The sequence below is a fragment of the Ictidomys tridecemlineatus genome, chromosome 15, assembly GCF_052094955.1.
Source record: "Ictidomys tridecemlineatus isolate mIctTri1 chromosome 15, mIctTri1.hap1, whole genome shotgun sequence".
In the NCBI taxonomy this organism is placed as follows: Eukaryota; Metazoa; Chordata; class Mammalia; order Rodentia; family Sciuridae; genus Ictidomys; species Ictidomys tridecemlineatus.
The window spans coordinates 19658000-19671416 of record NC_135491.1 but is presented as its reverse complement, the minus strand read 5'-3'; the positions used below and the strand labels follow the sequence as shown (position 1 = coordinate 19671416).

The 13417-nt window shown below is 43.8% G+C and overlaps 2 protein-coding genes across 3 annotated transcripts in view; both read left to right on the top strand.

The window, feature by feature from the left end:
• Positions 1-771: 771 nt before the first annotated feature.
• Nudt19 (nudix hydrolase 19) lies at positions 772-10857 on the top strand. The gene is made up of 3 exons (XM_005330675.5): positions 772-1694; positions 7459-7666; positions 8890-10857. Exons 1-3 carry the CDS (start codon positions 897-899, stop codon positions 9093-9095), a joined length of 1212 nt encoding a protein of 403 aa, XP_005330732.2. The 5' UTR covers positions 772-896; the 3' UTR covers positions 9096-10857.
• Positions 10858-12219: 1362 nt separating this feature from the next.
• Positions 12220-13417, top strand: part of Tdrd12 (tudor domain containing 12) — a 69980-nt gene continuing 68782 nt past the window's right edge. The window contains exon 1 of one of the 2 annotated variants that reach the window (XM_078032181.1): positions 12220-12316. Coding sequence is in view for 1 of the 2 variants with exons in the window: in XM_021730086.3 (XP_021585761.1) it covers positions 12820-12843 (24 nt within the window). In the remaining variant the exon portion in view is untranslated. Of the gene's footprint in view, positions 12317-12520; positions 12844-13417 lie in introns of those variants that run through there. The other variant, XM_021730086.3, reaches the window with a different exon arrangement.

The window sequence follows — 13417 nt, the reverse complement described above, 5'->3', positions numbered from 1 at the left end:
GATATAGTCAGTATTCAGGCATGTGCATTAGAAATGATCCTAACAAAAATCAACCTAAATACTGCAGTGCCATCTGTGGATTCTCCTCAGGAAAAAAAAAAAATCCCATATTAAAATGAAAGTTTGTAAATGAAGCTCCATGGTATAGTCTCTCACAAAACCTAAACAATGTGTGATCAATTTTAATAGCAATTGTGGGAGATATTGTTGACTGAAAAGGATTTGTGAAAAGAGAAGACTCAGATTTAAACCAGCTCTCTCCAAAAGATAAAGAAGAGAAAAACCAATCAAATCAAATGACCTAAGTTGCCAATGGAGATTCTCAGATGCCCTAACACTAAAGAATCCAGGAAGATAAAACCAATTGCCCTGGAAGACAAGTATCCAGGAAGGACCTTTCCCATTCAGGCTGCACAGAAATGTACAATTCGGCATCTGGTTCATCCGTTCATTTTTCATTAGCGTGGTTCTTCTGAGTTTGTAAAGCTCTCTTCCTTCCCCAAAAGTAACACTCAGGGTTCCACCTTAGTTTAAGGGAGAAAGTCCTATAGGTCTCAAATTTTATTGGGACAGGTAGGTGTCATCAGGCCTGGGGTTCCATCCCATTTTTACTACCGTAGGTTATGTACACCCTTAAGCCTTCTTGCACTTGGTCCCAGCGTCCCGAACCGGGTTAACGCAGCCCTCCTTTCAGCTGTGAAAGACGTCGCTCGTGGGCGGCTAACAGACCTGGTCCCGCGAGAGTGGCTGTCTCCGCCTGAAGGCATTCGAGGCGGTGCCGAGTCGCGCTGGGTTACGCCCCTCCCATAGGCCGGCGCCGAGCGGGTAAAGGCTGCACAACCAAATTCACCGAGAATCCGGGATTCCTCCTAAAAACCGTAAGGCCGCCGGGGTTGATGCAAGGCTCCAAACCTGTCCAGGAGCTCCCGCCCGCGCCAGGACCCGAGTTGCAAACCCGCGCGCCGCAGCCCACCATGAGCGGCCCCTTGCGGCCGGGCTCTAGCGTCTGGCGGCGGGCGGCCACGGTAGTGCTGGCTGCCGGCTGGACGGGCCCGGGCGCCGCCGCCCGGTCACTGCCCCCGCCGCCCTCCGAAGGCTTCCGGCTGCTGCTGCTGCAGCGCTCCCCGAACCAAGGCTTTATGCCCGGTGCGCACGTCTTCCCGGGCGGCGTGCTGGACGCGGCAGATCGCTCTGCGGACTGGCTGCACTTCTTCACCGAGCACCAAGGGCAGCCACGCTTCGGCCTGGGCCCAGCGCCGCCCCGGAGAGCCTCTTTCCCCGTGCTGCCCGACGCCGCCGAAGGACGCGCCGGGGCACTGCCAGATGACGTTGCCACGCGCATCTGCGCCATCCGCGAGACCTTCGAGGAGGCGGGGGTGCTGCTGCTGCGGCCCAGGGGCTCCCTGCAGGGCTCCGAGCCCCCAGATCCCGCTCGGGAGCCCGGCTTTGCCCTGGCCCCGCCGCAGGACCTGGATGCCTGGCGCGCGCGCGTCCGCCGCGACCCGCGCCACTTCCTGCGCCTGTGCGCGCACCTGGACTGCACTCCCGACATCTGGGCGCTGCATGACTGGAGCGGCTGGCTCACGCCTTTCGGGCGCGGTGGCAGTCGGCGCTTCGATACGGCATTCTTCCTGTGCTGCCTGCGCGAACCGCCGCCGGTCTATCCCGACCTGTCGGAGGTGGTGGGCTGCCAGGTAGGGCACCCACAGGGACCAGGTGGTAAAGCAGCCCTGGGTTCAATCCCAATAAACGAAGTACCGATAAATGAACAAGCAAATAAGTACAGGAGGATGTGTGTAGGTTATATGCAAACACTGCACCATTTTATACAAAGGACTTGAGCATCTTCAGATTTTGGAATCTGAGGGTGAAGAGTCCTTGAATCAAGCCCCCACAGGTACCAAGGGACAACTGAACTTCTGTTTCTCCCCTCCTTTCCTTTGTGCATTTTTCATACTTTTATTTCTATTAACTGCACAGTTATTTTTGCTTTAGACAGTAGACAAGTCTTTTTCCTCTCTCTCCCAGTACTAGGGATTGAACCAGAAGCCTTGTACAAGCACTCTACCACTTAACTATATTCTCAGACCTTTTTTTAAATTTTGAGACAAGTTCTAAGTTTCCCAGGCTAACCTTGAGCTTTCAATCTTCCTGTTGCAGCCTCCTAAGTTTCTGGGATTAGAGAAGTGTGCCACCTTGACAATTTTAGTCAATCTTTTAAAGACTGGAAATAAGGGGGAAAATGTCTTTTTGGGTTTACTTGCATATTTACCATGTATACTGCTCTTCACTTCTTTATGTTGGTCAAAAGCTACACCTGGCCATCTATTTGTCCAAAGAACTTCCTATAAATCCCAGTGACTCAAGAGGCTGAGGCAGGAGGATTGTGAGTTTAAAGTCAGCCTTAGTTATTTAGCGAGACCCTAAGCAACTCAGCAAAACCCTGTCCTTACTAAAATATAAAAAAGGGCTCTGGATGTGGTTCAGTGGTTAAGTGCCCCTTGGTTCAATACCTGGTACCAAACAACAACAACAAAAATAACTTCCTATAAAGGATTTTCTATAATATTTCTTATTGTTCAGCTCTTCTAATAATCCTCTAAATTTTTTGATCAGAAAAATACTTTATATTTTACTCTTACTTTTGATGCACATATTGTAGGTGGACCCTTTTTTGATTTTGTTTTTCGCTTTCAGTACTTAGAGATGTTTCTTAATTATATTCTGGCTGACATACATTTTTTATGAGAAGTCTGCTGTTATTATTAATCATTCTCCCCCTACATTTAGTGTGTTTTTGGTGTGTGTGGCTACTTTGAATACTTTCTCTTAGTAATTGGTTTTCAGCATTTTTATCCTGATGTGCATTGCTTTCCCTCTCATTCCCTTTCTTTCTATCTTCCTCTTCTCCTTTCCTTCTCTTCTGTTTCCTTTCCGTGTTGGGCATTGGACAGAGAGCCTTACCACTGCTAGGCAAGCTCTCTCTACCACTGAAGAACCTTCCCCCCCAGTCCCTATCTTTTCTTACTTGTTCATTTCTTCAAATGTTTCACATCTCGCCATATTTTGGGACTTAAATTACACATTTTTTTTTTTGTACTGGGTAATTGCATGGGCTCTCTCTTGTCCAGCAAGGGGTCCACAAAACAGGAGTCGCTAATCAAGACCTCCTGAGACCAAGCAGGAAACAGATATGAGTTTATTGTGCAGTTACCATGTATATATACTCAGGCAGTAGCTAAGCAGTTTACAGGCAGCCACCAATACAATTTCTGCTAGCTGTCCTTGCAGCGGTCAAATGAGTGGGCTGTGGAGCAAGTACAGGGACTGCAACACATGGCCTCACACCAAGAGCTGTGCCTAAGGGGTAAGTGGCCTGCTACTCAGGCACCTAGCACAAGGGGAGTGCCCTGCCACTCAGACGCCCTTAACTTATGCTATGTATGCAGTATTCCATGCACTTGTTCCCACAGATAATAAGAAATGAAACCAGGAGCACTTAGCCACTGAGCCACATCCCTAGCCCTTTTTTGTATTTTATTTATTTTTTTATTTTATTTAGGTCTCACTGAGTTACTTAGGGCCTTGCTAAATTGCTGAGGCTGGCTTTGAACTTGTGATCCTCCTGCCTCAGCCTCCCCACCCCCCTGGATTACAGACATGCACCACCATGCCTGGCTCAGTTGCATATCTGAGGCTACTTGATAATGTTCCATTGGTTATTAATGCCTCATTTGCTTTTTTCAATCTTTTTTCCTCTGTATTTCATTTTAATACATTCTATTGCTATGTTTTCAAATTTACTCTCTTGTGAAGTATCTAATCTGCTGTAAATACAACCCAAGTGGATTTTTCATTGTAGATATTATTCACCTCTAGAAGCTCCATTTAATTATTTAAAAATATTTTCTATTTCTCTCATCATGTGGATATTTTAATTTATAGCTTTGAACCAGTGAAACATAATGGGGGGTGGTGTTAATGATCTTTTCTGGCTGGATGCAGTGGCTCAGACCAATATACTTCAGTGATTCAGGGCTGAGACAAGAGGATTGCAAGTTCAAGACCAACCTAAGCAATTTAGTGAGATCTTGTCTCAAAATAAAAAATAAAAAGGATCAGGGATATAGCTTAGTAGTAAAGCATCCCTGGATTCAATCTATAGTACAGACAAAAAATTAACTTCTCTCCAACTCCATGTTATTTGTAATTTCTTGGTCTTTTATATTGACTGATTTCTTCTAGTTATGGATCACATTTCCTACTTTTGTCATGTCTTATAATTTTTTATTAGATGTTGGAAATTTTCATTTTATGTTGTTAAGTGCTGGATTTTGCCATATTTCTTTAGATGGTTTTGGCAACATTTACTACAACTTAATACTTGAGATTTGTTTTAAATGATTTTAGAGTGTATCTACAGTATCCTTTAATTTAGAGCCAATTTAGCCGCACTTCCATTGTGTGACTCCTTATATTGAATGGTTGGAGGGAATTTGAAAAATTCTTGGCCCTAAATGAGCTCTGGGAATTTAGTCTTAAGCTTCTAGGTAATCCTTGTATCCTTGTTCTTCTTCCCCCTTCTCCCTGCTCCTCCTCCCTCCCCCTTTTTAATGTTTTAATTGTGGGTGACACTACCTTTATTTTGTTGTTATGTGGTGCTGAGGGTCAAACCCATTGCCTCATGCATGCCAGGCCACAGTCACAGCCCCACTGAGCCACAGTCACAGCCCTAGTCGTTCCTTCTTCTGATATCTTTTCCAATACCATATTGTTTCACCTTCTGCATGGCCAGATGTGTGTTTAGCAAAGATTCAAGGGTGCTCTGTACAGATTTTCTATTCTGTGTAGATCCTTCCTCCTAGGTCCACTGTGTCCAAATGCTAGCCTGTGTGAGCTTCCCAAATTCTGATTTCTGTCTTCTCAAGTCTTCAAGAATCCTAGACTCTGATTAGATTCTCTCTCCTTGTCCTATATTTTTAGGCAGAAACCCCAGACAATGGTAGGGTTCACCTCATTCATTTTTCTTTTCTGAGAAATTGTAGTACTGCTTTTTTCAGTGTCTGGAAATAGTTGTTTCATAGATTTTTATCCTGAGCTCTTCTATTTAATTGGCCAAAGGAGTATAATTCAAACTCTCATGCTTGGAAGAGGAGGTTCCAATAAACAGTTCTTTTGAGATGGACCTCACTGTCTTGCCCAGGCTGGTCTTGAACTTGTGGAGTCAATGATTTTCCCACCTCAGTTTCCTCAGTGCAGGTGCTTTAAATGTACATCACCATACCCGGCTAGTAATTCTTAAGCTAGCTTAGATGAGTGGTTCTCAAATGGGGGTGATCCCCCCACCAAGGGTATACTTGGCAATGTCTGGAGCCTTTTTTTTTTTTTTGGTTGTCACAATTGGGGGGTTGTTACTGCCATCTAGTGGGTAGAGCCCAAGGATGCTGTTGGTATCCCTGTTTCAGTGGGTAACAGCAGCCCTCAACAAAGACTTTTGGCCTGGTGTCAGTTGTGTTGAGGTTCAAAAATCTAGTAGAAACAGTGGAATTTGGAGTCAGATACCCCAAGAGTTTGAAACCAAGATTTTCTAGTTAGAGGAGCTACCTAAATGTTCTCATCTGTAAAATGGGACTTTGCAGCATTATCCTAAGGACTAGAAATATTTTATATAAAGCATTTTGAGCAGAGCTTTACTGGTAACAAGTAAGCAATAAATGATAACTTATTATAACTGATGGTCTAGAATAATCTGAAGAGGTTGGATTAAGTGGAAGATGACTATCACCTTGCCTGTTGTTGAACTCACAGGACAGAGAAATCAGAATGCCCTGGAAATAACTTAATGATTGGGTAACTTGGAGACCCAGAGCTTTGATTTTCAAATTGCAGCCTTGGCCAACTTCAGAATGATCCCTCTACCTGGGCCCTCTACCAGAGCCAAAGGGATGTAAAGATTTATCAGGCCTCTTGGGATAATTGAGCACATACAGGTTCACAAACCTTTGATTTTGACTATGGAGTCGCCTAAGGCAGAGGTCAGTTTTAACTCTGAGTTTGGGGTGGGGAGGCCGTTAGAAAAACTCAGTCCTGGTGAATGAGAACTGGCCACCAAAGGAGGAAGGTGCCTAAGGACCAAAGAAAAAGGCAGGCAGATCCAGCATTGCACAAAATTGGAATTTATTAGGAGCTTCCACATGTTTTGGGCTGCAACAGGACAAGAGGACTCCCTGCATTCCAGGGCAGGAGGAAGGAGTTTATATGCTAAAATAGAAGAGGGTGGGCTGTGGCTCAAGTGGAATGGACTGGGCTTTCTCAAAAACTATTACTGTGTCATATGTCAGTTAAGAAACAGGTGCAGTGATACATGCTTGTAATCTCAACTGCTTGGGTTGCTGAGGCAGGAGGATCACAGATTGCCCAGGCTGCCTAGGCAATTTATCAAGCCCTGATCTCAAAGTAAAAAAAGGGCTGGGATGTGGCTCAGTGGTAAAGCACTCCTGTATTTAATCCCTAGTACCATAGAAAGAGAAAAAAAAAAAAAAAAAGGAGGGGGGAGAGGGAAAAGGAGGGAGAGAGGAAGGGAGGGAGGGAGGGATGGTGGGTGGGTTTGGTTATCGGTGGGTGGCTAGGGCTTTTGGGAGTTTTTCGTACTCCTGAGTCACTCTTTTTATCTCAGGGTCTGTGAAGGAAAGCTGTGGCAGGAGAGCAGTTTGCCCCACTTGAATTTAATGGGCAGACCCTGTCTGGCTGAAACTCTACAGTTATTAGTCTCTGGACTGTAGGCTGAGGCTGCTTCTTGACCTTCCTGAAAGCTCCTATTGTTCCTGATTCTTCACCTCCATTGTAGTGTGTGTCATACATCATGATGTATTTTGGTGGCTAAAAGCCCTATAGTGTCTCTTTTAGAGTTTTGTCCATCATTTCTTCAGGCCAAGCCAAGGTACACGTTTATGGGAGGAATGAAGGCATCAAATTCTCAATCTACCGTCAGAAGTTTACCCTTCAGTCTTCCTTTGGGAATGAACAGAACCACTATAACCCTTCCACATCTTCTTCCTTTTATGCTGAACAACTCCCAACTCAATCCTTAGTGATCCGTCCTGGTTCACTGACCTTGGCTGGGGTCAGTGCTCCAGTAATCAACCTCTTAAGAGGATCAGAACAGCTTTCTTCTCTGGATCTTTTTTTTTTTTTTTTTTTTTTAATAGAGCAGGTCTTGCTATGTTGCTCAGGCTGGTCTTAAACCCCTCTAATTAAGCCATCCTCCTGCCTCAGTCTCACAATTAGCTGGGACTACTGTATGTGCCACTGCAACACCCTCCCCCAATGTTTCCTTTGTTTCAGAGGGATCTAGCAAGGCACTTTAATGACATAATAATAAGATATAAAATTATAAGTAGATCCTATGCATTAACCTAGCAATCTATTTGATGGAAGCCCTACCTTTATCTTCCACAGTGGTCATCTCCATCAGAGGCAACTAAAAGTTTCATATCAAAAGAAATTTGGCTGGCGCCCCCACAGTTCTACGAAGTAAGACGACTTGAAAACTTTGCCTCTCTGTCTGACCTGCATAAATTTTGTTTGGATCGTGCCTTAGAAGAGGTTGAACGGTGGCTGCCGATTACATATTTAACTGCCGATGGGATGCTCCAGCTTTTACCTGGTAAGTCAGTGAAGCAGCAAAACATTTTGTCAGTATGCACAGTCACTGGGCTGTCTGGCAGTATTACCCAGCATAGAGATATGAATTACACTTAAGTTGTTTAGCCTACAAGGTATTAATTAAATAGAGCCAAAGTCTGTAAAACATCAGTGGTATTTATATAACCAGAAATTCTGAATGACATCACATACACATTTATATAGGTATATTTTTTGGGGGTTACTGGGGGGGTTGAACTTAGGGGCACTCAACTCAGCTCTATTTTGTATTTTATTTAGAAACAAGAGTCTCATTGAGTTGCTTTGCACCTTGCTTTTGCTGAGGCTGGCTTTGAACTTGAGATTCTTGTGCTTTAGCCTCCTAAGCAACTGGGATTACAGGCATGGGCCACTGTGCCCAGCTTATAAGTACATTTTGTAGACATTGACAAATTTCTTTCTCATGTATTCATATCTCACTTTATACAGTTTATTTTTAAAAATTTTTTTAGTTGTAGATGGACACAATACCTTTATTTTGTTTATTTTTATGTGGTGCTGAGGATTGAACCCAGTGCCTCACACATGCCAGACAAGTGCTCTACCACTGAGCCACAACCTGAACCATAATTTTGAATTATGAGAACTTGTAAGCTGCCAACTAGAGTTATGGTCTTTTAACCATACAGTATGCCATGAGTATAAAATTGAGGTAGGATATTTGTTGATGGTCGATTGTAGTTTGGCGAACACAGTTTTGTGGCAGGGATTTTGTGACCTATGATACTTTATATCTGCCTGCTCAGCTCCTGAGAATAGTGATAAGATTTGTTACTCAACCTATAGTTTGGCAGTTTTGATGTAAATAACAACTTCTTTAAATTAACCTTATCAGAACAGCCCATATAGAAATATCAAAAGTATGACTGTCAAGATCAATATCAATATTTAATACACTAAAGAGAGTCATGAACTAATATAAAATTTACAATTCACAATGAAGAACATTTCAGTCAGAAATTTTTATGTGCTCAAAGAAAATTCTTGGGTAGAGGATAAGGGGAGGGTGAAAATATTAAAAATATGAGAAAAAATTAATATAAACTTGTAAAACTAGGGTTATTTAACAACTTAGTTCCAAATGCATGAAATAGATAAAAATAAATACCAATTTATATGTCATTAATATATTTGAATGATTTATAAAATGATACTTTATAGATTTAAGTTTTTATTGTTTTTTAGGAGATGAGCTGTACCTAGAAGATTCAGACTATGTAGAAAAGTCTTTGTCTACTGAAAAAACAACTAAAGAAATCATGAAGGAAGGCAAGAAATTTCACCGAATAGTGATACACAATCGCCATCTTTATGAGGTCCATGTGACTGTTCAGTCAAAGTGTAAACATGTTTATCCTAAGAACTACATAATAAGTAAGAGCCATTTGTAGGGAGCTACTTCTTTCTAAACTGGTTGACTAAACTTGTTTGAAAATTATATAACTTGGTGCCTGTGCAAGCTATCATGGTGTGTTTCTTCTTTTAAGTGTGTTGTGGAGCTCTCTTGCTTATTTTATTCTTTTAATCATTCAGTATGCAGTGAATATAAAATTGATATGTTACCAAAATGAGAAAAAAAGTCACAAGGGGCCCTACTTCTGTATTGTTTTATTAGCCTGAAAGTTTAAATAAGATGTTCTATTGCCATTGTTTCAATTGTCCCACATATTAGCATTTTTCCTGATGTGCTTTGGAAGTTGAACCATGAATTTCTTAGACTTTCTGCTGAAATTAATTTAAGAGTGCCTGACTGGATGGCAAACACTAGACTGAGACACCCTTCAAGTGATAATGCCATTGTTTTCTTGCTATTGTCTTTAGCTTGATTACTAAGATCCAATCTGTTTAAAACCAAGTGGCATTAGTATAATATATTATGTTTTCCAAATTGGAAATCTATTTTAGTTAATATTTTAAAGAAGTATGAAGCCATACAAACCTATCAACTTTTTATGTTATTAAGTGCTGGTTAATAAATACAGAGAGAGAATGTTAAATTAGGTTTATTTTCAGTATGGTTAATATAGATAGTGTTTTCACTTCCTTTAAAGAGGTATAATTTTTTTGCTGATTAAAGGTGGGAATTAATAGTTAAAAACACCAATTCTTTTTCATTATATTTGACTATATTATGCATAACACAATAGATTTCTTATTTTCTGAAATTTCTTAGTTTTTCTAACAACCAAATAAAGGCAATGATAAAACTTATGTGTATTATTTAATCCTGATTAGAGGAATATATCTAGAGCAGTGGTTCTCTACCTGGGCACTTTGGCCCTTGGGTCAACTGGCTATTTTAGGCATTTCTGTTTGTCACAACTGAGGAGGGGATACTACCACCATCTAGTGGAGAGAAACCAGGGATGCAGTTAAATAACCTGCCTGAGACAAAGAGTTGTCTGGCCAAGGCTGAGAAACACTGATTTAAAGTCAATTTTACTTGTTTTAGTAAATGGTCCCGATAGGTGAAGTATGAGAACCACAGACATAGTTGTCATTCCTTCTGGCTTCTGAGTCTACAATAACTCTCCTTAATGACTTTTAGCCTTGGGCTTAGTCTTTCATTCTCAGAGAATACTAGAATGTTACAGGGAAGGAACCAAAGGAACCTGTTTACTCCATGATTTTTTCAAGTGAGAAAACAGATACAGATTCATGCAACTAGTTAGTGCCATAAGCAGGGGAAGAACTTTACCCATAACCCTGCAACACTTTTCACTGGAGTTACTATGACTGATTGATTTTAGATGTCATGAAAAAATTATGTGACTTTTTTTTTTCATAGAAAAGATAGTTTAACTCAATATTGTTAATCTGAATGAAACTTGTCCCCCAGGAATTCTTTCTGGGCAGGCATAGTGGCACATCCATGTAATCCCAGTGACTTGGGAAGCTGAGGCAGGAGAAATCACAAGTCAGTCTGGACTGATTGGTGAAATCCTGTCCCAAAATAAAGTATAAAGGGCTGGAGGTGTAGCTTAGTGGCAAAGCACTCACATAGCAAGTGTGAGACCCTGGGTTCAATCTCTAGTACGTTGGGCGGGGTGGGGAGACACAAAAATATTTCCTTTTCTTCAACTGATCACATGACTTCCTATCTGCAGTTGACATACTGCCCCAGCAGCCCCAAATAAAGCCGCTGAAAAGTTATGTTGTTTTAGAGTCTAGCTTGTGTTTGTGGCATTAATCATATGAACTTTTACTGGATGGCTACCAGGGCCTCAGGTATAGAAGCAGAAAGATGAAGACTTATCCCTACTCCTCCTCTTTAATTCTATCACTACTCCATGCTAAACTGTCCAGGAAAACACAGCCAGAAAAACTTGTCTTCTATGATATCACACATCTCTTGAAACTACACTTATAAGCTAAAGAATACATGCCTAGTTGGCATGTGTTTTCATTTCATGTTGTGACAAAAGTTTCAAAACAACATACTATAGCATGGGATCTAGTCAAAAAAGAAAAAAAGGCAGTCATGCTACCAAGTGGGTATAAACCTGGATCTCCAGGGCTTAGGGATTGGAACTGTCACTGGGACTGACCAGAATCAAATCCTATTGCCCCCACTTTTTTTTTTTTTTTCTGTACTGGGGACTTAAAACAAGGGGTGGGGGTGAGAGGGTGAGGTGGGGTTCTACCACTGAGCTATATACCCAGCAATTTGGAGACAGGATCTCCTTAAATAGCCGAGATTGGACTTGAACTTGTGATCCTCTTGCCTCAGCCTCCCCTGTAGCTGAGATTACATCTGTAGGCCATTGCAGCCAGCTTCCCATCTCTTTTGATAAGGTTTAGTGCTTTCAGGTGAAGTTGTTTTTCTCCTGGCAGTCACACACCTATCCTTTCCGACCATCCTTCTGAGATTTAAAGCATATATTCGTGGCACCTTGTGAAATTAAGTTTTAAAACTGGAAGCTTATGTGATTGCTCTGTTCTTAAATACATGGCCACACAATTTCCACAATCCCTCTCTCAACTGGAGGCCATGTTGTTGGTTCTCTTAGCAAATGAGCCCACTTTAGTGTAAACTTAAGAAATTTTGCTTTCTCATAATTTAAAGAAAGAATTCAGCTGCAGCAGGGAACAGTGGCATACTTCTTCAACCCTCTATTCAGAAGGCTGTGGCATGAAGTCGAGGTCAAGGCCAACCTGGGCAACTTAGTGTGAACCATCTCAAAAATGTAGCTCAGTGGCAGAGCACTTCCCTAGCGCACGCCAGGACCTGAAAAAAAGGGGGGGGGGGACAGGTGGGCGGGAGAAAATAAAAAGAAAAAAGAAAAGAATTGAGCTGGAAAATCATCTAGACCAGCACCTTTCTTCAGCTAGGTTCCACTGGAAGGCCAGGTGGCTGCAAAGACCGGGCGCAGTCTTGCCGGAAGGTGTAGGGCAGGTGGGAATGTTGTCAGGGACGCCCCGGACCCCCGGGATCCTGGCGGACCAGGAGTCCTCCTCACCACCAAGTCTGCGAGCGAGAGTCGGGTATCTTTCAAGGACGGACCCCGGGGTGGTGAAGCGGAGGAGGCTGCTCTAGACAGGGCGGGAGGCCCCGGGCCTCCCTGAACGCAGCGACCTCGAAGTGGCTGGGCCCGCAGGCTCCTCGGGACAGGTAAGACGGAAGGCAGGCGAGGCCCTGGCTTTCGGAAGCCGCGCAGTCGGGGACGTACTCCGTCCGCCCGCCCCGCCGCTCCGCCGCGCTGCGCGCAGGCCGGCCGTTGGGCGCCTCACGTGGTCTCTGCGCACCTCGAGGCCTGCGTGGGGGCCGACGCGGGCCGTTGTGCACGTGGGCTGGTGTCGGCGGCGCCGTGGGTGTGCGGGAGGCCGGAGGCGAGGCGCGCAAGAAGCTTCCAGCGTGTCTTTCGCAACCGCGGCGGCGTCGAGTTGGAGGACCCAGCGCGTCAACTCTGGGACGTGGCGGCCAGTGGCCCGGAGGTCCGCGTGGGCGAGTGGTGGAGCGGAGGCTGGAACCTGGGTCCAGCGGCGGGCGCGCCCCGACGTAGGGCGGAGGCGCCAAACTCTGCGGGTAGGGCGGGGAGCACGGCAGAGCGCGGGCTGGACGGTGTCAGTCGTCTGGGAGGAGCGGGCCTGCAGGCCAGAGGAGGCGCCGGCAGGATGCTCGAAGTCCTGGTGCTGAAGGTGAGCGCGTGGCCTCCGCTGACCCCACCCCACCGTCCTGTCTTCAGTAAATCGTGCTGGAAAACTGAATATCCGTGTGCAAGGGAGTGAATCTTGACCTTTACCTAACACCATATAGAAAAATGTTGTGTACCCAGTACTGGGAATTGAACCCAGGGCCCTTGCATGCTAGGCAAGTGCTCTATCACTGTGCTCTACCTCCAGACCTTTTTGTTTTATTTTGAGGCAAGTCTCATTCAGTTTCCCAGGTCGGCCTTGAATTTGCAAATCTTTCAGCCCCAGCATCCCAAGTAGCTGGGTTTACAGGTGTATGTTGCTGTGCCCAACAGAATTTCCTTCCTAAATTAAGGCTGAATAATATTCCATTGTGTGTATTTACCGCATTTTACTTATCCATTCATCTGCTCATGGACATTGGGTTGTTTTCATGATTTCATTATTGTGAACACTGATGCTATGACCACAATGTACACATATGTCTTCCTATATTCTTTTTTTAGTTTTCTGGAGTCTTTGCTGAATCATATGCTAATTCTACTTGTAATTATTTTTAAATGACTGTTTTCCACAGTGG